At 38.3% G+C, this 26,009-nt stretch overlaps 1 protein-coding gene across 1 annotated transcript in view; it reads left to right on the top strand.

Annotated features, from left to right (window-relative positions):
* Positions 1-26,009, top strand: part of HAO1 (hydroxyacid oxidase 1) — a 91,865-nt gene that overhangs the window by 4,264 nt on the left and 61,592 nt on the right. The window contains exon 1 of the mRNA XM_082428234.1: positions 1-26,009. This exon is cut by the window's left edge and continues 4,264 nt beyond it. Within this exon, the coding sequence (XP_082284360.1) occupies positions 25,873-26,009 (137 nt within the window). The 5' untranslated portion in view covers positions 1-25,872.

Below are 26,009 nucleotides of genomic sequence, written 5' to 3'. Positions count from 1 at the left end.
TACAAATACCAGAACCACCCTAGATAAATTTTCAGAACCTTTGCACAAGGTAGGTTGCATGGGGATGCAACTTATGCAGTGGTACAGGGCCCCATACTTAGAAGGGCTGAAAGCTCAGTTTAAATGCTATGCTGTTGCTATTTTGAAATTCTTAATAATTTATGAATAAGGGGCTCCATATATTATGTAGCTGACCCTGTCTTTGGGAGATAAACATGAGCATTTTAAACCTCTTCAAGAGATTTTAGTATACAACCATGGGTTAAGGAACATAAGACTAGGACTTATCTTTGGACTGAAACCACAGTAATAATAACACACTGACATTTACTGAGTGATTGTATTGAGTGCTTTGCACATACTATCTCATTAATCTAACAGATTAGATTTGAATTCAAGAAAGTCTTAGTTTATAGCTGTGCTCTCAATCATTGATTATATTGCCTCTATAAGGAATTTATTCATTAAGCAAATATCTGTTAAATCCATCTATATTAGTTTCCTATTGCTGCTGTAACAAATTACTACAAATGTAGGGGCTTAAAACAATGCAATGTGTTCTCTTACAGTTCCAGAGATCAGAAGCTCAAGATGGGTCTCAGGGGGCTAAAATCAAGGTGCAGGGCTTGTTTCCATCTGGAGACTCCAGGGGAGAATCAGTTTCCCTGCCTCTTCCAGCTTCAAGAAGTTGCCAGCATTCTTTGGCTTCTGGTCATATCACTCCAATCTCTACTTTTATCCTCACCTCACCACCTTCTCCCCTATTGACCTCTCATAAAAACCTTTGTGATTACATTTAGGGCCCACCGGGATAATCTGGGATAGTCTCCTCCATTTTAAGATCCTTAATTTAACCACATCTGTAAAGTCCCTTTGCTGTTCAAGGTAATATATTCACAGGTTCCAGAGAATAGAATGTGGACATCTTGAGGGATGAGGGGGGAAGTTATTGAGCCTACCATAGCATCCTATAGGACACACTCCAGTGTCCAGTTCTGGACGCTGGAGATTCAACCGTGAAAAAGAGAGATGAAACTGTGATTTCAGATAGTTTACATTCTAGTAGGGGGGCACCAATACTCAAAAAAATGGTAAAAAGTTTAGTTTCAGATTTTCATAAGTGATGTGAAGAAAATAAAGCAGGATAAGGGGCAGGGTTAGGGAAGGAGGATGCAGTAGGGCTGTCAAGGGAACCCTCTCTGAAAAGATGCCATTTGAACAGTTTTTTGAATAAGGATCCAGCTATAGAAAAATCTAGAAGATAAGAGTTTCTTGGAGAAGAAAGAGCAATTATAAAGTCTCTGGGGCTAGAATAAGTCTGATATCTTCAAGCAAAAATAAGAGAAGAATTGTTGGAGATGAAACACAGAGTGTGTGTGGTAGGATGAGCAGATTAGTAACACCTTGAAAGCCACCTGGTAAGAAGTACAGATTTTATTGAAAGTGTGATGGCAAGTCACTGGAGGGTTGAAAGCAGAGGACTAACATGATCTGACTTGTTTTAAAGTTCATCTTGTGATCATCAGTTCAAGTGAATGAGGATGGCGGCTTAGACCACAGTGGCTGAAATAAAGGTGTTGATTAGTGAGGTGAATTGGTATATAATTTAGTATTAAGCCAGTAGGAATTGCTACTGGATTGGATGTGGAGGTCAAAGGGAAAGAGAAGAATTAGTAATGTTTCGTAGGTTTGGGCCTGAGCACCTGGGTGAATGATACACGAAAGATAAAATTATTGGATTAAGCTATTGTTCTGGACGGATTGTGTCCCTCTAAAACTCATATGTTGAAGCCATAACCCCCAAAGTGTTTGGAGATAAGGCCTGTAATGTGATAAAGTTAAATAAAGTCATAAGGGTGGGGCACCAACCTGATAGGTCTGGTTGCCTCTATAAGGTGAAGAGATATCAGAACGTGTTCCTCTCTCTCCCTCTCTCTCTCTTTCGTGTGAGGACACAGTAAAGAGGTGGTCATTTCAAAGCCAGGAAGTGAACTCTCCCCAGGGACCAAAGAGGCTGGCACCTTGATCTTGGAATCCCCAACCTCTAGAACTGGGAAAAAATTAAACTCTATTGTTTAATCCACCCATCTGTGGTATTTTGTTATAGCAACCTGAACTAAGAGAGCTTCCAACAATTAACAGTGAAGACAATTCCAGCTCTTGATTCCAGAGTGCTTCCTAATGGCTTGTATGTTAGAGGCAACTCTAAAGATTTGAAATGAATGTCTCTTATGTTCATGACATTGTAGAAACATTCAGACTCTATTTCAGTAATTGTTTGTGCATTTGCTGTATAGTCATTTTATAGGACTTCTTGAAGTAGATCAATAGTGAAGCAGTAGCTCATCTTAGGAAAGCTGACACCTAAAAATCTAGAAACACGAACACATTAATGGGAGGCGCTCAGTCAAAATTATTTACTGCTCATTTTCTTAAAATAGTAGTTCACTGTGGCACATTTGAACAAGGGTTTGGTTTCTAAAATTTCAGAGCAAGCTCAGTGTTTCAGAAGTGTAGCCACTGCATAAAAGCAAGATAGCCCCAAAGACATATTTTCAAACAGTGCAGCAGAGATGGATGGGGTCTTAGGTATTTAGCCTCTCTTTGCCAAAGAAGTACCGTTCAGAGCCAGCAGATGACTTGTCAATAGATTACAGTTTGAAAAGTAACTGAATTATTTCATGATTTAAAGGAATTTTTGTTCAGTTTCAGGTGTGATAATGGTATTGTGGCTATATTTTTTTTAAAAGAGACTTTACCTTTTAGAGATATGCAAAATGATATGATATCTAGAATTTACTTCAACATAACCCCACAAGAGGATAGAAGAAATAAGCTTGACCATGAGTTGGCAAATGCAAAAGCTGGCTCATGGTTAAATGGAGGGAAGCTCATTTTACTGTTCTTTCTGCTTTGGAATCTGCTTGAAATTTTCCATAATACAGGGTTGAGCAATAGTCATCTTATTGTTAATAGAAGTCTAGAAAAGACTCAGGCCACCAAGTCCCAGCTCAGTGCCCTGTCCTCTGTACCCAAACTTTCCCCAAACTTGTATTATTAAAATATATATATACATGTTAAAAGATCATTTTTATACAGGGGTAAAATGACTCTCACACAGATATAAAAATGAATATAGGTTAACAATTTCATTTAACTCATAATCAGTGAGAGAACCAGACAGAAAACGTTAACAGACATATTTCTAGATCAGGAGCATGAGATGAATGTGCAAACAGAAGTAATACTGGTGTTTCTACAAGATGGTGAGGGAAGTCTATTGATTTCCTATGGACAGGACTGAATTTGCTTATCTATAGTCAAGAATTATATTGCATTTCCTTCAGTTGTTTACACCTACATGGTTGTAAAATTGTTCAATGATGGTGAGATACTATAATCAGATAACCTGGAAGGTTGTCATCTAAACAATCATAATTTTTCATTGAAACAATATTTTTTTCCATATATATTTCTATCAAGGAACATTTACTAGTGATCCATGGAACCCACTTTGGGAAATGACTTTAGAATCTGCTGCCTTTCTGTGCGTGTGCCAATCACGAGAAATGAGAAAAGGCAGATACAAAATAGATTATGTGTCTCATTAGTTGAACTTGAATTCTAGGTACCGCTCTTTTATATTTATCCAAACATTTTGAGAGCTTACATATCCTCTGTGGGCAGGAATTATTTAACGTTATCAAATATTGATTTTTGGAGCAATAGGTAATGACTCAGACTGGGAAAAAAAAAACACATTTTATTTCTGCTGAGAAATATTGGCCCAAAATAAAAACCTGCCCACATGACCATAATTTTAAGTGTACCATTTTATATTTCCTGTGTTTTTTGAACTTGACTATCCTTTGAAAAATTGTTTCCTGCACATTGAAAATGATGCCATCTCCTTTCTGGAAAATGTAGATGTCTATCAATACTGAAATCTTATTACCAGACACTTTCCTGGTACTGAAAGCTAAAGGGGCAGACTAATTTGTATGCTCCATATCCACATGATTTCTGGAAAATCCTATTAAGATAAAAGGGCTGAGAATTATAGAGCTGGCCTGGTTCCCAATATTCTCTAACTGTACTGAAGAGATGAATGTGGATACTAAGAGAAGAAGAAGGTAGATGAGGATGTGCTGAGGACTTGTGGAAAAGCATCAGAGGCTAATTTATTATTGTTTTCAGAAGTGATCTAAGATCTCAAAGGGGACAAGTTTTGAAAGCCACTTGATGTGGGGAAGGTTAAGATAGATTTTTCCAATTGTCATTCTGCTGCGAATTCACCATGTTTTCTTCAACAATTCGTATCATTTTTTTGTAATTTTCCCCCTGTTAGACAAGGCCTACATACAATAGTACAATAGGCTTTTTAAACACGTGTATATTTAATTTTTAGGAGTTGATTCACAGTGGGTAAAGCATGGCTTAGAAAAGAAAAGGGCTACAATGTTTCATTATGACATTATCTCATTCTAGCTTAGAAAGAAGGACAGCCATGAAAAAAATACTCTGATTTGTCTTTTCACTCAAGGTGCTGGGGCTTAACAGAGATGCAAAGAATTGAACACCTGAAAAATCATCTGCTTTTATTTTCTGTAATGAGCCAACTGGTAGACTTCGCTCAGGTGCTGCACAGAAGTTGAAAGCAGCCTTTGTTTTCCCGATTATAATGAGGTTATTGGCAGGAGGTAAATTTATAATAACCTACATAAGCTTGGGAACATTCTGTTGTTGTTTATTATTGAGGAGAGAGCTGGGATAGTAAAGGTCTCATTTAATAGATTGAGAGCCTTTCTTTGAGCCTGACAGCTGCTGGATGGGTTCATTAAGAGGCAAGAGCCATCACTCAGGCCAAAATCCCATTAGTGCTACCCTGCCTCAGCAGTGAGGGGTAATGTCTATCTGGGGTGCTGGTGTTCACGACCAGAATATATGTATTTTATATATTTTCTTATACAGAGCAGAACTTTTCTTCTGTTGAGATTTCAATAAGCAGAGTGACTGGCTTAGTCGTTGATTACATATTTTATCTGATTGCAATCTAAGAAACTATGAGGTCCTCCAGTTTGGGGGCATATAGCTTAAAAACAGTATTGACAGATTATAAAGAAACTGGAGAGGAATTAATCATTCTACTCTTGTGGCATCAGAAACTACAGTTAGGCACTATGAATATTCTTGTAGTTTCTGTCCTACCCTCATTGATAGTGTTTGAATAGACTGGGAAATTACAGTTGATAAGAACCAAAACAGAATTTCCAAATGGAAATTTTTTTTAATGTTCAGTGTCAAAATCACAGAACACACACACCCATATACACCCCCATATTCATCCCAATAAATTTGTAAGAAGAAAACAAAACAACTGGAAGTAATATTTTAATGAATGCTTCTGGAATTATACTGAGACTAATCTCAATGAATTCTAATTATCTCTATTCTATAGATTTTTTTATTAAGCTACATTTAATTCTAAGTTAATTATAACTGCAATTTCATCTATCTGTATAAACATAAAAAATTGTATGTACATATGTAACATAGGTATGTATATATGTATATATAATATGTTATATATCTTATTACCTTATTAAATTCTTTCCCGAGCATTCCAATGAATTGAGGTCTGGGTCAATTAGGAACTGTGTTTGGATGCTAGTGAAAGATGCCCCAAATATAAAGTATTTAAATAAGATAAAGTGTTATGCTCCATTATATGAAAGAAGTTGGAAGGCAGGTGGTTTGGAGTTGGTAAGGTGGTTTTGTGAGCCTCAGGACCCAGGCTCCTTGTCTCTTTGTCTCACCATCTTTAGCTCTGGCTCCCATCCTTGTCTTATAACTGCTGGAGCTTTCTGCATGTCAGGAAGAAAGAGGGAAAAGGTTGGGAAAGGCAAAGAATGGACCTGTTGGCTGAGTCATCCTCCATAGAAGGGTATATAGAGGGGAGGGCCATGGGGAAGGTGAGAGGTGAAGGGTAAATTTTTCTTTTAACACATAAAACATACCATTTTGGCAGCATAGGGTACCAACATGAAATTTAACCATTGTTTCTTTTTCCTATGACCTGACAATGTAAAATTTGGTAAGAAAGAGACAAATACTTGAAAGATTCCTGTGGTACCTGTATTTAATATCAATTTAGAAAATACTACTTGATAATACACTAGTATTGAAATTACCAGTGGAAGATGTTGCTGAAGGACTCTCTGTACAGACCAAGGTGGTTGGTAGTTCTGGTTTTGCACTACACATTCAAGAAAGGGGACCTCAGCAGTGCCAGGACCTGGCACCAACCACCAGCGAACCAGCATCAGCTCTGGGACACCCTAGGCCAAGCAGCCAGTTGTGTGGGTTCATAGCTTCACCCACTAGCAGCTGGCACCAGTCCTGGGCTCCCCTAGCATCTGCAGCCAACCACACCAGGACATGGCCCCCACAAGTGGGCCAGAACCCCTGGGCCCTACAACCAACTCCACTGGCACTGGCACTGTCCACCAGCAGGCCAGGACCAGCCCAGGACTTTCAAGGCCAAGGCCCTGCCATTAGTGGGCTGACACCAGCCCCAGGTTCCCCTGGGCCATGCAGCCAGCCACATCAGGACCCAGCCTTGCCCAGCAGTGGTCAGCAGTTTCTGTACAAGGCAGGGCCTGGCAGTCAACCAGGCCAAGGGCCAGCACCACCAACAAGTGCACCCACAGTAGTTGGCCCCATTAAAGAGAAGGGCCCACTCAGCCAACACAGGGGACACCCCTAGATAACATATCTCTGGTGACCAGAGGGGAGTGTGCTGCTGGGCCCCATATGATGTCTCCTATACAAAGCTACTTCTCCAAGATTGAGAAATGTAATCAATCTACCTGATATGTACAATGCTCCCCCTGCCAGAGACTTAGGCAAAATGAAGTAACAAAAGAATATATTCCAAAGAGAGGAAGATAAAACCACAGAACTAATCAAAGTACCCAAAAAGAGTTCAAGGTAAAGGTCATAAAGATGTTGAAAGAACTCAGGGGAAGAATGGATAAATACAGTGAGAAGTTTAACACAGAGATAAAATATATAAATAAGAATCAAGCAGAGCTGAAGAATACAATAGCTAAAATAAAAAATTCACTAGAAGGAATCAACAGTTGATTAGATGATACAAAGGAACAGATCAGTGAACTGGAAGACAGAATAGTGAAATTACCCAAGCTAAACAGAAAAAAGAATTTTAAAAAATGAGGACAGTTTAAGAGACCTCTGGGACAACATCAAGCCTACTAACATTTGTATTATAGAGGTTCCAGAAGGAGAAAAGAGAAAGAAAGGGGCAGAGAACTTATTTGGAGCAATAATAGTTAAAAACTTCCCCAACCTGGGAAATGAAACAGATATCCAGGTCCAGGAAGCACAGAGAATCCCAAACAAGATGAACTCAAGAGATCCACATCAAGACACATTACAATTAAAATGGCAAAAAATAAAGCTAAAGAGAGAATATTAAAAGCAGCAAGGGAAAAACAGGTAGTTATGCAAAAGAGAACTCCCATAAGAACATGAGCTGATTTTTCAGCAGAAATTTTGCAGACCAGAAGGGAATGTCATATTTTTTAACTGATGGAAGGAAAAATTCTACAACCAAGAATACTCTATTTAGCAAGACTATAACCCAGATTTGAATGAGAGATAAAGAGTTTTGCAGACAAGCAAAAGTTAAAAGAGCTCAGCATCACTGAACCAACTTTAAAAGGAATATAAAGGGAACTTCTCTAAGTGGAGAAGAAAAGACCACAACTAGAAGTGTGAAAATTATGAATGAAAACCTCTCACTGGTAGTAATGGTAGTAGATCAACCATTTATAAAGCTAGTAGAAAGATTAAAAGACAAAAGAATTAAAATCTTCTATATCAACCATAAGTAGTTAAGGAATACACAAAACAAAAAAAATGTGAAATATGATGTCAAAAATATTAAATGTTGGTGGGGGAGTAAAAATGCATGGTTGTTAGAATGTGTTTGAGCCTAAGAGATCATCAACCTAAATATATATATATATACATATATTGCTATATATAAACCTTATGGAAACCACAAACCAAAATTCTATAATAGGTACAAACACAAAAAAGAGAGGAATCCAAATATAACACTAAAGATAGTCATCAAATGACAAGGGTAAAGAGCAAATGATGAAGAAAGGAACAATAAAGAACTGCAAAACAACCTGAAAACAATTGACAAAATGGCAAAAAGTACATATCTATCAATAATTACTTTAAATGTTAATGGCCTAAATACTCCCATCAAAAGACATAAAGTGGCTGAATGGATTAAAAAATAAAACTGCCTACAAGAGAGTCAATTCAGTCTAAAAACATACACAGACTGAAAGTAAGGAGATGGAAAAAGGTATTACATGCAAATGAAAATGTAAAGAAAAGTGGAGTAGCAATACTTATATCAGACAAAATAGACTTTAAAACAAAGACTGTAACAAGAGACAAAGAAGGACATTACATAATGATAAAGGGATCAATCCAGTAAGAAGATATAAGCATTTTAAATATATATGCCCCAAACATAGAAGCACATAAATACGGACAGCAAATATTGACAAACATAAAGGGAGAAATTGATAGCAACACAATCATAGTAGGGGATTTGAACATCCCACTTACATCAATGGACCAATAATCCAGACAGAAAAATCAGTAAGGGAACCCTGGCTTTAAATGAAACATTAGATCAGATGGAATATATTCATAAAATTTCATTCTAAAGCAGCAGAATACACATTCTTTTCAAGCACACAAGAAACATTCTCTAGAATAGATCATATGCTAGGCCACAAAACAAATCTCAATAAATTTAGGAAGATTGAAATCATATCAAGCCTCATTTCTGACCACAGTGCTGTGAGACTAGAAATCAACTATAAGAAAAAGTCTGCAAAAAACAAAAACATGTAGAAGCTAAACAGTATGCTACTAAACAACTGATGGGTCACTGAAGAAATAAAAAAGGAAATGAAAAGTGTATCTATTGGCAAATGAAAATGGAAACCACAACAATTCAAAAATCTTTGGGACATGGCAAAAACAGTTCTAAGAGGAAAGTTTATAGTGATACAAGCCTACCTCAGGAAACAAGAAAAATCTCAAATAAATAACATAAACCTATGCCTAAAGTAACTAAAAAAAGACAAACAAACCCAAAGTTAGTAGGAGGAAAGAAACAATAAAGATCAAAGCAGAAATTATGAAATAGGCTAAAGTATTAGAAAACATCAATGAAACTAAGAGCTGGTTCTTTGAAAAGATAAACAAAAACCTTTAGCTAGAATCATCAAGGAAAAAAGAAAAAGACAGATGATCCAAATAAATAAAATCAGAACTGAAAAAGGAAAACTCACGAACAACACAGAAATAAAAAATATCATAAAAAATTACTACAAAAATTATATGCCAATAAATTGGACAATGCAGAGGAAATGGATAAAGTCCTAGAAACATCCAATTTCCCAAAACTGAATTAGGAAGAAATACAAAATATGAAAAGACCAATTACCAGTAACGATATTGAATCAGTAATAAACAACTCTCAACAAACAAAAGTCTAGGAACAGATGGCTTCACAAGTAAATTCTACCAAACATTTACAGGAGAGTTAACACCTTTCCTTTTCAAATCTTTCCAAAAAATTGAAGATGAAGAAACGCTTCCAAATTCATTCTATGAGGCCAGTATCACCCTGGTACCAAAATCAGACAAAGATATCACACAAAAAAGAAAATTATAGGGCAATATCACTGATAAACATAGATGCATAAAACCTGAAAATACTAGTAAACCGAATTCAACAACACCTTAAAAGGATCATACACCATGGACTTATCCCAGGGATGCAAGGTGGATGGTTCAACATCTAAAAATCAATCAACGTGATACACCACATTAACAAATTGAAGAATAAAAATCATATGGTCATCTCAATAAATGTGGAAAAAGCTTTTGACAAAATCCAACCTCCATTTATGATAAAAACTCTCAGCAAACTGGGTATAGAAGGAATATAACTTAACATAATAAAAGTTGTATATGAAAAGCTCATATCTAACATCATACTCAGCTGTAGCCTTTCCTCTAAGATCAGGAAAAAGCAAGCATGTCTACACTCACCACTTTTTTATTCAGCATGGTATTGGAAGTCCTAGCCACAATCAGATAAGAAAAAGAAATAGAAGAAATCCACATTGGAAAGGAAGTCATGTTTGCAGATGACATGACACTATACATAGAAAATCCTAAAGATGCCATTAGCAAAATACTAGAGCTCATCCGTGAATATGGTAAAGTTGCACAATAAAAATTAATATAGATAAATCTATTGCTGTACACTAAAAACGAACTGTCAGTAAGAGAAATTAAGAAAACAATCCCATTTACAATCACATCAAAAAAAAAAGAATAAAATACCTAGGAATAAGTCTAACTAAGGGGGTAAAAAACCTGTACTCAGAAAACTATAAAACACTGATGAAAGAAATTGAAGATGACACAAACAGATGGAACAATATCCTGTTTTCATGGATTGGAAGAATTAATATTGCTACAATGACCATACTACCCAAGGCAATTTACAGATTCAATGAAATTCCTATCAAAATACCACTGGCATTTTTTTCAGAATTAGAACAAATAATTCTAAAATGTGTATGGAAACACAAAAGACTCCTTATAGCCAAAACAATCTTGAGAAAGAAGAACATATCTGAAGGCATCATGTTGCCTGAAATCAAACCATACTACAAAGCTACAGTCATCTAAACAGTATGGTACTGGCACAAAAACAGACTCATAGATCAATGGAATAGAATAGAGAGCCCGAAACGAATCCACACTTATATGGTCAATTAATCTACAACAAAAGATGCAAGAATATACAGTGGAGAAAACACAGCCTCTTCAATAAGTGGTGCTGGGAAAACTGGACAGCTACACGTAAAAGAATGAAATTAGAACACTTAACACCATACTTAAAAGTAAACTCAAAATGGATTAAAGACCTAAATGTAAGGCCAGACACTATAAAACTCTTAGAGGAAAACATAGGTAGAACACTCTATGACATAAATCTCTCTTCCTTTTCTTCTGAGCTGAGTGGCTGGCAGGGTCTTGGTACTCCGGCTGGCTGTTGGGCCTGAGCCTCCGAGATAGGAGGGCTGAGTCCAGAACATTGGACCACCAGAAACCTCCCAGTCCCACGTAATATCAATCAGCAAGAGCTCTCCCAGAGATCTTCGTCTCAACACTAAGATCCAGATCCACCCAACGGCCAGCAAGCTCCAGTGCAAGATGCCCCATGACAAACAACTAGCAAGACAAGAACACAGCCCTACCCATTATCAGAGAGGCTGCCTAAAGTCATACTAAGCTCACAGATGCTCCAAAACACACCACTGGATATGGCTCTGCCTAGCAGAAAGACAAGATACAGCCCCACCCACCAGACCACAGGCACCTGTCCTCTCCACAAGGAAACCTACACAAGCCACTGAACCAACCTCACCTACTCGGGGCAGACACACACAAAAAAACAGCAACTACGAACCTGCAGCCTGTGAAAAGGAGACCCCAAACACAGTAAGTTAAACAAAATGAGAAGAGGAATATGCAGCAGATGAAGGAGCAAGGTAAAAACCCACCAGACCAAAAAAAAATGAAGAGGAAATAGGCAGTATACCTGAAAAAGAATTGAGAGTAATGATAATAAAGATGATCCAAAATCTCAGAAATAGAATGGAGGAAGTACAAGAAACGTTTAACAAAGTCCTAGAAGAATTAAAGAGCAAACAAACAATGATGAACAACACAGTAAATGAAATTAAAAATACTCTAGAAGGAATCAATAGCAGAATAACTCAGGCAGAAGAACGGATAAGTGACCTGGAAAACAAAATAGTGGAAATATCTGCCAAACAGCAGAATAAAGAAAAAAGAATGAACAGAGTTGAGGACAGTCTCAGACACCACTGGGAAAATATTAAATGCACCAACATTCGAATTACAGGGGACACAGAAGAAGAAGAGAAAAAGAAAGGGTCTGAGAAAATATTTGAAGTGATTATAGTTGAAAACTTCACTAACATGGGAAAGGAAAGAGTCAACTCTAGGAAGAACAGAGAGCTCCATACAGGATAAATCCAAGGAGAAACACACCAAGACACATATTAATCAAACTATCAAAAATTAAATACAAAAAAAAATTAAAAGCAGCAAGGGAAAAGCAAAAAATAACATACAAGGGAAACGCCATAAGGTTAACAGCTGATCTTTCAGCAGAAACTCTGCAAGCCAGAGGGGAGTGGCAAGACATAGTTAAAGTTATGAAAGGGAAAAACCACAACCGAGATTACTCTACTCAGCAAGGATCTCATTCAGGTTCGATGGAGAAATTAAAATCTTTACAGACAAGCAAAGGTTAAGAGAATTCAGCACCACCAAACCATCTTTACAACAAATGCTAAAGGAAATTCTCTAGGCAGGAAACACAAGAGAAGGAAAAGACCTACAATAACAAACCCAAAACAATTAAGAAAATGGTAATAGGAACATACATATCAATAATTACCTTAAAGGTAAATGGAATAAATGCTCCAACCAAAAGACATAGATTGGCTGAATGGACATGAAAACAAGACCCATATATATGCTGTCTACAAGAGACCCACTTCAGACCTAGGGACACATACAGACTGAAAGTGAGGGGATGGAAAAAGATATTCCATCCAAATGGAAATCAAAAGAAAGCTGGAGTAGCAATACTCGTATCAGATAAAGTAGACTTTCAAATAAAGACTATTGCAAGAGACAAAGAAGGACACTACATAATGATCAAGGGATCAATCCAAGAAGAAGACAGAACAACTGTAAATATTTATGCACCCAACATAGGAGCATCTCAATACACAAGGCAAATGCTAACAGCCATAAATGCGGAAATTGACAGTAACACAATCATAGTAGGGGACTTTAATACCCCACTTTCACCAATGGACAGATCATCCAAAATGAAAATAAATAAGGAAACACAAGCTTTAAAAGACTCACTAGACCAGATAGACTTAATTGATATTTATAGGACATTCCATTCAAAAACAACAGAATACTTTCTTCTCAAATGCTCATAGAACATTCTCCAGGATAGATCATATCTTGCATCACAAGTCAAGCCTCAGTAAATTTAAGAAAATTGAAATCATATCAAGTATCTTTTCCGACCACAATGCTATTAGACTAGATATCAATTACAGGAAAAAACTGTAAGAAATACAAACACATGGAGGCTAAACAATATGCTCCTAAATAACCAAGAGATCACTGAAGAAATCAAAGAAGAAATCAAAAAATACCTAGAGGCAAATGACAATGAAAACACGACAACCCAAAAGCAATGGGATGCAGCAAAAGCAGTTCTAAGAGGGAAGTTTATAGCAATACAATCCTACCTCCAGAAACAAGAAACATCTCAAATAAACAACCTAACCTTACACCTAAAGCAATTACAGAAAGAACAAAAAACCCCCAAAGTTAGCAGAAGGAAAGAAATCATAAAGATCAGATCAGAAATAAATGAAAAAGAAATGAAGGAAACAATAGCAAAGATCAATAAAACTAAAAGCTGGTTCTTTGAGGAGATAAACAAAATTGATAAACCATTAGCCAGACTCATCAAGAAAAAGAGGGAGAAGACTGAAATCAACAGAATTAGAAATGAAAAAGGGGAAGTAACAACTGACACTGAAGAAATTCAAAGGATCATGAGAGACTATTACAAGCAACTATATGTCAGCAAAATGGACAACCTGGAAGAAATAGACAAATTCTTAGAAAAATACAAACTTCCAAGACTGAACCAGGAAGAAAAAGTAAAAATGAACAGACCAATAACAAGCACTGAAATTGAAACTGTGATTAAAAATCTTCCAACAAACAAAAGCCCAGGACCAGATGGCTTCACAGGTGAATTCTACCAAATATTTAGAGAAGAGCTAACACCTGTCCTTCTCAAACTCTTCCAAAATCTAGCAGAGGGAGGAACACTCCTAAACTCATTCTATGAGGCCACGATCACCCTGATACCAAAACCAGACAAAGATGTCACAACAAATGAAAACTACATACCAATATCACTGATGAACATACATGCAAAAATCCTCAACAAAATACTAGCAAACAGAATCTAACCGCATATTAAAAGGATCATACACTATGATGAAGTGAAGTTTATCCCAGGAATGCAAGGATTCTTCAATATACGCAAATCGATCAATGTGATACCCCATATTAACAACTGAAGGATAAAAACCATATAATAATCTCAATAGATGCAGAAAAAACTTTCGACAAAATTCAACACCCATTTATGATAAAAACTCTCCAGAAAGTGGGCACAGAAGGAACCTACCTCAACATAATAAAGGCCATAGATGACAAACTGACAGCCAACATCATTCTCAATGGTGAAACTGAAACCATTTCCCCTAAGATCAAGAACAAGTCAAGGTTGCCCACTCTTACCACTATTATTCAACCTAGTTTTGGAAGTTTTACCCACAGCAATCAGAGAAGAAAAAGAAATAAAAGGAATCCAAACAGGAAAAGAAGAAGTAAAACTGTCACTGTTTGCAGATGACATGATTCTATACATAGATAGTCCTAAAGATGCCACCAGAAAACTACTAGAGCTAATCAATGAATTTGGTAAAGTTGCAGGATACAAAATTAATGCACAGAAATCTCTTGCATTCCTATACACTAACAACAAAAGATCAGAAAGAGAAATTAAGGAAACAATCCATTTCACCATTGCAACAAAAAGAATAAAATACCTAGGAATAAACCTACCTAAGGAGACAAAAGACCTGTATGCAGAAAATTATAGGACACTGATGAAAGAAATTAAAGATGATACAAACAGATGGAGAGATATACCATGTTCTTGGATTGGACAAATCAACATTTTGAAAATGACTATACTACCCAAAGCAATCTACAGATTCAATGCAATCCCTATCAAGCTCCCAATGGCATTTTTCACAGAACTAGAACAAAAAATTTTACAAATTTTATGGAAACACAAATGACTCCGAGTAGCCAAAGTAAACTTGAGAAAGAAAAACGGGGATGGAGGAATCAGTTTCCTTGACTTCAGACTATACTACAAAGCTACAGTAATCAAGACAGTATGGTATTGGTACAAACACAGAAATTTAGATCGATCGAACAGGATAGAAAACCCAGAGATAAACCCACTCATATATGGTCACCTTATCTTTGACAAAGGAGGCAAGAATATAAAATGGAGAAAAGACAGCCTCTTCAATAAGTGGTGCTGGGAAAACTGGACAGCTAAATATAAAAGAGTGAAGTTAGAACACATAACACCATACACAAAAATAAACACAAAATGGATTAAAGACCTAAATGTAAGGCCAGATCCTATAAAACTCTTAGAGAAAAACATAGGCAGAACACTCTATGACATAAATCACAGCAAGATCCTTTTTGACCCACCTCCTAGAGAAATAGAAATATAAACAAATGGTACCTAATGAAACGTAAAAGCTTTTGCACCACAAAGGAAACCATAAACAAGACAAAAAGACAACCCTCACAATGGGAGAAAATATTTGCAAATGAAGCAACTGACAAGGATTAATCTCCAAATTTTACAAGCAGCTCATGCAGCTCAATATTAAAAAAACAATCAACCCAATCCAAAAATGAGCAGAAGACCTAAATAGACATTTCTCCAAAGAAGATATACACTTTGCCAACAAACACATGAAAGGATGCTCAACATCACTAATCATTAGAGAAATGCAAATCAAAACTACAGTGAGGTATCACCTCACACTGGTCAGAATGGCCATCATCAAAATATCTGCAAACAATAAATGCTGGAGAGGGTGTGGAGAAAAGGGAACCCTCTTGTACTGTTGGTGGGAATGTAAATTGATACAGCCACCATGGAGAACAATATGGAGGTTCCTTAAGAACTAAAAATAGATCTACCATACAACCCAGCAATCCCACTACTGGGCATATACCCTGAGGAAACCATAATTCAAAAAGAGACATGTACCACAATATTTATTGCAGCACTATTTACAATAGCCAGGACTTGGAAGTGTCTAAAGTGTCCATCAACAGATGAATGGGAAAGAAGATGTGGCACATATATACTATGGAATATTACTCGGCCATAAAAAGAAATGAAATTGGCCTATTTGTTTTGAGGTGAGTAGACCTAGAGTCTGTCATACAGAATGAAGTAAGTCAGAAAGAGAAAAATAAATACCGTAGGCTAACAGATATATATGGAATCTAAAAAAGAAAAATAGTTCTGATGAACCTAGGGTCAGGATAGGAATAAAGACGCAGAGGTAGAGAATGGACTTGAGGACACGGGGATGTGAAAGGATAAGCTGGGATGAAGTGAAAGTGTAGCATTTACATATATACATTACCATATGTCAAATAAATAGCTAGTGGAAAGCAGCCGCATAGCACAGGGAGATCAGCTTGGTGCTCTGTGATCACCTAGAGGGGTAGGATAGGAAGGGTGGGAGGCAGGTGCAAGAGGGAGGGGATATGGAGATATATGTATACATATAACTTATTCACTTTGTTATACAGCAGAAACTAGCACAACAGTGTAAAGCAATTATACTCCAATAAAGATGTTTTTCAAAAAAGAAAATATAGCCATGAACAACAACAACAAAAAAATAAGTTTGAGTCTCTGTCTTATACCATATATAAAAAAATGAACCCAGGGACTTCCCTGGTGGTACAGTGGTAAAGAATCTGCCTTCCAATGCAGGAGACATGGATTTGATCCCTGGCCGGGGAACCAAGATCCTACATCCCGCAGGGCAACTAAGCCCACATGCCACAACTACTGAGCTCACACGCCTCAACGAGAGAGCCTGTGTGCCACAAAACTTTAGAGCCCACACACTCTGTATCCCGCATGCCACAACTACAGAGCTCCCACGCCCTGGAGCCTGTGTGCCACAACTAGAAAGAGAAAACCTGCACGCCACAACTAGAGAGAAGCCCATGTGCTGCAGTGAAAGATTCCACATGCCTCAATGAAGATACTGTGTTCCGCAACTAAGACCCAAGGCAGCCAAAAAAATAATAATAATAAAATAAAACAATGAACTCAAAATGGATTGAAGACTTAAATGTAAGCTTAAAACCATTAAACTCCTAGAAGGAAACATGGGAAGTAAGCTCTCTGACATCAGTCTTAGCAATTTTTTTGGTTATGTCTCCTCAGGCAAGAAAAACAAAAGAAAAATAAACAGATGGGAACACATCGAACTAAAAAGCTTTTGCACAGTGAAGGAAACCATTGACAAAACGAAATGGCAACCTACTGAATGGGAGAAAATATTTGCAAATCACATATCTAATAAGGCATTAATATCCAAAAATATACAAGGAACTCATATAACTCAGTATCAAAAAAAATCTGATTGAAAAATAGGCAGAGGACCTGGATGGACATTTTTCCAAAGAGGACATACAGATGGCCAACAGGCACATGAAAAGATGCTCAACATCACTAATTATGGGGAAATGCAAATCAAAATCACAATGAGATACCACCTCACACCTGTCAGAATGCCTGTTATCAAAAAGACAACAAATAACAAGTGTTGATGAGGATATGGAGAAAAAGGAACACTTGTGCACTGTTGGTAGGAATGCAGATTGCTGCAGCCACTATAGAAAAAAATATGGCGGTTCCTAAAAAAATTTAAAATAGAACAACCAAAGATCCAGCAATCCACAGCTGAGTGTTTATCCAAAGAGAATGAAAATGCTATTTCAGAAAGATATATGCACCTCTATGTTCATTGCAGCATGACTTACAATAGCCAAGGTACGGAAGCAACCTAAGTGCCCATCAATGGATGGATAAGGCAGGAAGATGTGGTGTGTGTCTGTACAAACACACCATGGAATACTACTCAGTCATTAAAAAAATGAATGGAATCTTGCCTTTGGGACAACATAAATAAATCTAGAAGGTATTATGCTAAGTGAAATAAGTCAGACAGAAGGACAACTACTACATGATTTCACTTATTTGTGGAATCTAAAAAAACAAACACATATACCAACAGAAGAAAACAGAGACAGACTCATAGATATAGAAAAACTGGTGGTGCTAAAGGGAAGGGGGGTAGGGAAATGGACAAAATAAGTAAAGGGGATTTAAAAGGTACAAACTTTCAGCCACAATAAATAAGTCATGGCAATGTAATGTACAGCATAGGGAATACAATCAATAATATTGTAATAACTTTATTGTGACAGATGGTTACTGGACTTATTATGGAGATCATTTCATAATGTACAGAAATGTGGAACCACTATGTTATACACCTGAAACCAATTTTGTATGCCAACTCTGTTTCAATTTAAATAAATAAATAAATAACTGTCAGTGACGTTAAAAAGAAAAATATATTGAATCACTATCTTGTACACCTGAAATATAATTGTAGGTCCATTAAAAAAGAAAAAAAAAGAGTTGAAGTCTGTGTCTCCTTTCCTTTGAATTTGAGATGGCTTTGACCAAAAGCAGAGGAAGTGGTGCTATGTGACTTCTGAATCTGGGTTGTAAAGAGCCATGTAACTTATGCATTGTTTGCTAGAACATTCACTCTTTGAGTGCTAAACCATCATGTACGAAGTTCAATCACCTGAGCTACCTTGCTGTGAAGAAATCCTAGTGACATGAAGAGGCTTCATGTTGTAGGTTCTCTGATTGACTGTCCCAGCTGACTCTAGCCTTTGAGACATCCCAGCCAAGGTGCCAGATATGTGAGTGATTAGCCCCTAGACGATTCTAGCCCCCATATATTCGTGTCATATCATCTGAGGTAACACATCATGGAAGAGCATAAAGCCATCCCTGTTTGCCTTGTCCAGATTCCTGATGTACAGAATCTGTGAGCATATCAAAACAGATCTTGCTTTGTGTCACTAAATTTGGGATGATGCAGGACTGGGTCATAACTTGGATATCTCAGCCACTCCTTTTTACTCTTTTCCCGGTCATGCTGTCCTGTTGAAAGGATTTATTGAGCATCATATTCTTTTTTTTTAAATTAATTAATTAATTAATTAATTAATTTATGGCTATGTTGGGTCTTCGTTTCTGTGCGAGGGCTTCCTCTAGTTGCGGCGAGCGAGGGCCACTCTTCATCACGGTGCGTGGGCCTCTCACTGTCGCGGCCTCTCTTGTTGCAGAGCACAAGCTCCAGACGCTCAGGCTCAGTAGTTGTGGCTCACGGGCCTAGTTGCTCCGCAGCATGTGGGATCTTCCCAGACCAGGGCTCGAACCCATGTCCCCTGCATCGGTAGGCAGATTCTCAACCACTGCGCCACCAGGAAAGCCCTTGAGCATCATATTCTTATCTGGGTCTTGCTCTGAGATGGCTTACTTCATTCAGTTGTGTTAACAATGAGTGTGAGGGATGTGCCCTAGATTTGATCCTTGCACAGAACTGAGTTTGAAAAGACCTTTATCACCCAAACATCTTTTAAATTTTTTATTTTATTGACAGGGTTTGGGAACAAGTTACATCTGCAAGCCTTTCAAATCTCCACATTTCTGGACTCTCTTTTTGGGGAATCTTTTTTTTTTCCCTGTGTATAAATCAGACAAGTCTTTGTGAGCTTGTTTATTTTTTCTTGTAGTAATGCACCCAACGCAGCTAAATAGTAGCCAACTCATGCTATATATTTGCTTTCCAACTCTTTCCGTTAAGGGGTTCATTAAGTACGTGATCTGCCTTCCAAGTTATTGCTAGTGATATGAATAATAATGGTTTTGCCACTGCATGACATGAATTTTAATCCTTCTTAACTTTAATAGTTTTCCTACTACTCACCCCCTAACCAAATACCCAACATTTTTTCTTTTTTGTTACTCTTTCTCTAATACTATTTTTTAAGTCAGTGAGGGTGTACTGCAGCAGTAAAAAACTTCAAAATGTCGGTGTCTTAAAACAACAGAAGTTTATTCTTGCTCACACTCCATAACCATTTTGTACTGGCTAGAGGCTGTGCTCCATGATGCCCCCATTTGGGAACTCGGGCTGCTGGAGCAGCCACTATTTGGAAAATTGATGCCGAAAGCTCAGCTTCTCTGTACACCAGTGCCGAATCGAATCTTGGAAACAGAGTTTGGGGTGAAGTAGAAAAGGATATCTTTATTACTTTGCCAGGCAAAGGGTGACACAGCGACCTCCCGCCTCAAAAAACTATGTGTCCCCACTTGGAGAGGACAGTGAGAAGTTTTATAGTAATGGTTCAAAGAGGATGTGATCTGCTCATGGACATTCTTCTGATGGGCTGGTGGTGAGGTAAGTAGGAGTCAGCATCATCAACCTTCAGGTTCCAACTGGTCTGGGGTCTACTTGCTTGTGGGCAGCATACCATTGTTAATCGTTAACTTTTCCCACCTGGAGGGGGTTTCAGTATCTGCAAAACAGCTCAAAGATATTGTTGTGTATATCCTTTGATGGGGAACAAGGACCTTGCCCCAAGGCTGTACTATTGTTTCTCTTGACTGTTTGTTTCTCCCTTGTCTTGCATCCCCTCTCTTCCCGAATTAACAACTGCTTGAATCTGCCCCATGGAACTCAGGGAAGGTCACGGAGGCCAAATGAAAGCTATTTCCTGTAATCAAAGAAAGGGGGGACACAGAAAGCCTTTGTGCCCAGGAGCCCCACAGGGCCCTGTCTGGTATCAATACTGTTAGTTATCATGGCAGAGGAAACAACAGGCCCAGAAGGTTTCAGTTCCAATTAAATTCTGTATCCCAGAATTGACACACTACATTTCCATCCATGATTCTTTGGCCAACAGATCTTATGACCCTACCATATCACATGTAAATCAGGACATTCAATCCTAGGATGAGCCTGGAAGACAAGAGATCTATTTGCTGAAGAGCAATAATGACTAGCACAGTGCACAAGGCATTGGCATCTTCATAAAATAGTAAGGAATAAACAGACCAAAGTTGAATGACAGCAAGAGCCCAGAGAGGTAAGCAGAGCCACTTTTCTTCCAAGGGCATGTGCTGAACCCTTGAATTGGATTTCTATTTTAATTGCTTCATGGACCTTGGGGAACAGAAGATAAACCATATCACTTTCAAGGTGGATACTCAAAAAGATGTTAACCAGTGTAGTGGAGAAGCACAAGACAATTCTTTGCACCTCATCTCCATCTTCAGACCACTGCCAGAGACTGCTTGCAAATTCCTGTCTTTTTGCACAGAATGAAAGAGGGAACCTTTCCAGAAGCTTATAACAGTTGTGCACGCTTTCATCGCAGCTCAAAGCCAGGACCTCAAAGGGCAACACATTTAGCGGATGAACCAGAAAAAAAAAATTCACCTGGCTAGAGGCAACTTGCCCGTTTAGAACTTGACTCTAATTAGAATAAGGAGGGGGATAAAAGAGGAACAAAAGTAAGAGAATGAGGGGGAGGAAGAAGAGGAAGGGGAAGAAGAAGAAGAAAAAGAAGAGAAAGAAAATGAAGTTAAAGATGAAGTCAAAGAGAAGGAGGGGGAGAGGGAGAAAGAAAAGGAGGAAGGAAGGAAGAGAAAGAAAATGGGGACTATCTAATCACATGCCCTCAATCAGGCAGCTTTGAGATTGACATTGGCATTTTGTGTGCGTGAAAAACGTCAAGAACTTAGTAAAAATGTACCTTATATATGTATAACCACAAAAGATGTATCCAAAGTACATAAAGAAATTCTAACTATCAACAACAACAAATCTAATACAAAAATTCACCAAAGACATGAGCAAGCATTTCACAAGTTGGAAAACATAAAAAGCCAATTAAACAAACATAAAAAAGATTATCAAACTCATTAATAATCAGGAAAATGCAAAGTAAAACTGTAGGCAGATAGGGTAGGAGGGTCCCCAGAGGAAAAGACCATATTTGGCTTCTCTTTTTCTGACATAAAAGAAGCCATTTTGGCCTGAGCCATTTAGTGATCTAAGCCTGGCTGCAATGCTTGCCCTTGAAAAGGTCTTGGTAATTAATGGTCTCAAGGGAACAAAGGAATTCAGGAACAGAGAAAAAACAGTCAAACAATAGTGCAGTGATAAAGCAGCGTCCTAGTTCCTCCTCAAGGGATATATATAATAATGTATCTTTGAGTTCTGTAGGAACTAAGGCCCCCGCCCCCCCACACCCCGGTGAAGGATGGAGTGATGAAGTTGACCCTCCTAACTTCAATCAACTAAAACTTGGACTCTGTCCAAGTTCTAATTCTATGCTGAATTCTCCTCTGCTCCAGCTCCTTCATGAATATGCATTTACCCTTTGCTTAAAACTTCCCCAAGTTTTGGGAGATTGGGATTGACATATATACACCAATATGTATAAAATGGGTAACTAATAAGAACTTTCTGTATAAAAAAGTAATTAAAATAAAATTCCAAAAAAAAAAACCTTCCCCAATTTTGCTGTTAGGGGAGACACTGCTTTGGGAAAGACCTCGTTACTTTCCGCAAGTAATAATAAATCCTTCCTTCTCCTGATCGTTGGCTTGATTTTGTCTATTGTCTCAACACCCACCAAGAGGCAAACCCAGTTTCCGGCTAACAAACTCACAGTGAAATATTTTTTACCCTTGTAAGAGGCAATCCCTTCAGCTATCCTGGATGGCCTGGTGTCTCGCTAGGTATTGGTGTTTGTGAAATTGTGAACAGCCCCTTCTAGCCCCTTCTAGTGCTTAGAACAGTGAAGATGACTAAGGTTCTACCTACGCTACATCTCATTGAAAATGAAAAGCCTCTGAAAGGCTAAAAGCAGGAAATAAGACATCCTTCAAGCAATAGTCTCCATCACATCTTGAGACAAGTGAGGGAAGATCCAACTGAGGATGTGGAGTTCTCTTAGAGCTCATGCTTGAGTTTTCCTTGTGATGAAGGCAAGAGGAGAGTTCCCCATGGTTTGGAAAATACCCAAGAGCTGCGGAGACAGTGAGGCATTATTCTGTTCAATACTTTATTGGGATGTTAAGAAGGGTTGACATGAATAAAGAAAGTCCAGTGTAAAAAAAAAAATAAAAAAGCAAAAAACCCCTCTATCTTTTAGCTCAAATCCAGCAGCAGAGGCCATCTCCTGGCCATTTACCATCCTGATTCCCAAATTGGGCAGTCGGTGGCGGTGTGGGCAAGCTCAACCTTTAGCAGCTTGAACAAAGCCTGAACTTGTCCTGTTTTGTCCTCAGCTTCTCACTTCACAGAGGCCTAGAGCGGAGTTTTACAGAATGTACTGTCTCTGAAAAAATGTGAGATATTTAAACAACGTAATTATCACAAATTAACAGAAGCAGTTCTAAACTCCACCCACTTCTTTTAGTTCTCTCCACCAAGAGGTTCATGAAACGATGTGGGGACCATATTTAGTTTATCCACAAAGATGGTTTGTACACCAAATCAGCTGTCGGCTGCATTACTACAGATGAGAGTGGAATTTTTTCTTTTTCTTTTAATTCAAGCTTCTTAAAATAAATCCTCCTTTACTCTCAGTCGAGCCAGAGCAGTGGTTCTCAAACCATACTGTACATCAGAGTCACCTGGAAAGCTTGTTACAGCACAAAAGGCTGTAGAGTTTCTGATTCAGCAGGACAGGGGTGGGGCCTGAGAACTTGCATTTCTAACAAAAGTTTCCAGGTGAGGCTGACACTGCTGGTCCAGGGCCACCCTTTGGGAAGCACTGGCCCTTATCTCCTTTAGTTTCTCAAGCACTTGGCCTGTTTAAGGTTCATTCTAGAATGCTAAATTGCCTCTGCATCAAAATTACTTTAATTGCAAGGTGCTAAAAGTTTTAATAAGTGTCGAAGTTGCAAATAAATGAATATGTAAATAAAAGGTCTTGCTTTAATATGCAACTTTTGAATCAGTTCTCGCAGCAAGTAAGATCTCAGATCAATTTTCATAATGATTTTGTTAACTGTGTGATGGAGTTATTTCTTTTAGAACTTCCTTAACATATTAACAGAATTTCACATTCCAATAGTATTTTTAGGGTCAATTTAGTTATCACTACCCTGAAGCAAAAAGTAAGCATTTGTGAACTTTAGGAATAAACCTATCTATAATTCAATGCTAATCCTAACAGCGTAAAGCTCTTTGATTAAATTAAAGGGTAGGGGAGTGAGATTGGAAGGGAAGGCAGCCGACACATGGTGGCTTAGCAGCCTACCAACACTTGCGGGCAACTGAAGCCTGCACTGTAGAACACCCACCTATGAGTTAACCCAGAGGAGTGAGGGATTTGGTATTTATATACCAATTCCACTAAACCCTCGGTGGAGGATTATTCCAGGGAGCATTGATTCCATAGCACTTTAGCATGCCATGTGGATGGAAAAGCAGGCTCCAAATTTAAAAGAGCATTCTCATAGAGGTGTAGGCAGTTGGAATTCAGCTGCTGGACAGCACGTGAGCAGCTTTAAGTGGGGGCTCCCAGATTGAAAACCAGGTCTAACTGATGTCAAAGCCATTGCTTTCTGAGTCATTTCTTACTAATACGAATCTTCCCCAGGTGTTCATTCCATGACTGAGTGAAATTTGGATTGAGATCACGTGGTCTTTTGGACTGGCACTTGCTTGCATCCTCTCCAGAGCAAGATAAGATTCTAAGAATTAACTGTAAATTTGGCCTTAATGTTCCTTGTTAAAGCCAAATGTTTATAATCGGCTGAGTTTCATATTGTGTAGACACCCTGCATTTACTGGATGTGTTAGGGAACCACGGACCGAAACCGCCTGCCTTGGCCAGGCATGATGATAAATGGCTTGCATGAGTTGTCTCAACAGGAGGTCCTGATAAGGAACACAGTGCTGTTGCCGAACACTAACCAGGAGAATTTGAGAGGGGCCAAAAGGAAGGAGGAGACGTCAGCCCATAATATTTTCTGCCAAACTCCCAGAAACCTTGCACTGGAATCCTTCTTGGCTGAGAGGTGCGAGGCAAGAAGGCAAGAGGAGAGTTAAGAAGGATGCTGAGTCAGATCAAATATGGGTACGAGCAAGATGACTGGCCAGAGACTATCTGGAAAGCTAACAAGATTATCATTATCATAAAATGAGACTGCGAGCCACGTGGCAGAGCAGTTCTCCTGGGTTCCCTTACCTTGTTGCTTTCCGCCTGGGCGCCTCTTCCCAATAAAGTCTTTTGCTTTGTCAGTATGTGTGTCTCCTCAGACAATTCATTTCCAAGTGTTAGACAAGGGTCCACTCCCGGGCCCTGGAAGGGCTCCCCCTTCCAGTAACAGATGCCTCATTCATTTCATAAGCTCTTTTTCATATATGTGCATGATCCAAATATGGAATGAAAATGAGTGGGCAGCCCATTCCAGTACCTGTTAGGCAGCAAAGTCACATGCCCCGGGGAAGAAGCAACCTTAGGCAGAACTGAGCCAAGAGAGGCTTTAGGCAAGTACTTCTCTAGGTTTTTAATTTTTACTCATTCTTCTGCCTTTTTCATGTGACAAACACCTAATCCCCTCCTGTTGCCTCCCCAACCCAACTTCTTGTGGCTTAGGTGTACTACCTGTTCTTTGGCAGACAGCTGAAAATAAAATTTCAAAGTCTAAGCATATGTTTGCTCTCTTAATGTACACAACAGACAACTAAATCTGAACTTTGGAAAAAGTCTATTAATAATTGACAAATAACAGAATTGTCAGGATGTAGAAAGTAACACAGGGAAAAAAAAGAAAAACATCCCAGGGTTCGCAACAGGAAAATGTTCACCCGGCTTGTTTGCATCAGTGATTATGAACAACATGCTAAATCCATACTTCCAAAGTCTATATTTGACTATTATAAATCTGGGGCAAATGATCAGGAAACCTTGGCTGATAATATTGCAGCATTTTCCAG

Source organism: Balaenoptera physalus (genome assembly GCF_965194825.1).
Source record: "Balaenoptera physalus genome assembly, chromosome: 16".
Lineage (NCBI taxonomy): Eukaryota > Metazoa > Chordata > Mammalia > Artiodactyla > Balaenopteridae > Balaenoptera > Balaenoptera physalus.
This window is presented reverse-complemented; position numbering and strand designations above follow the sequence as displayed.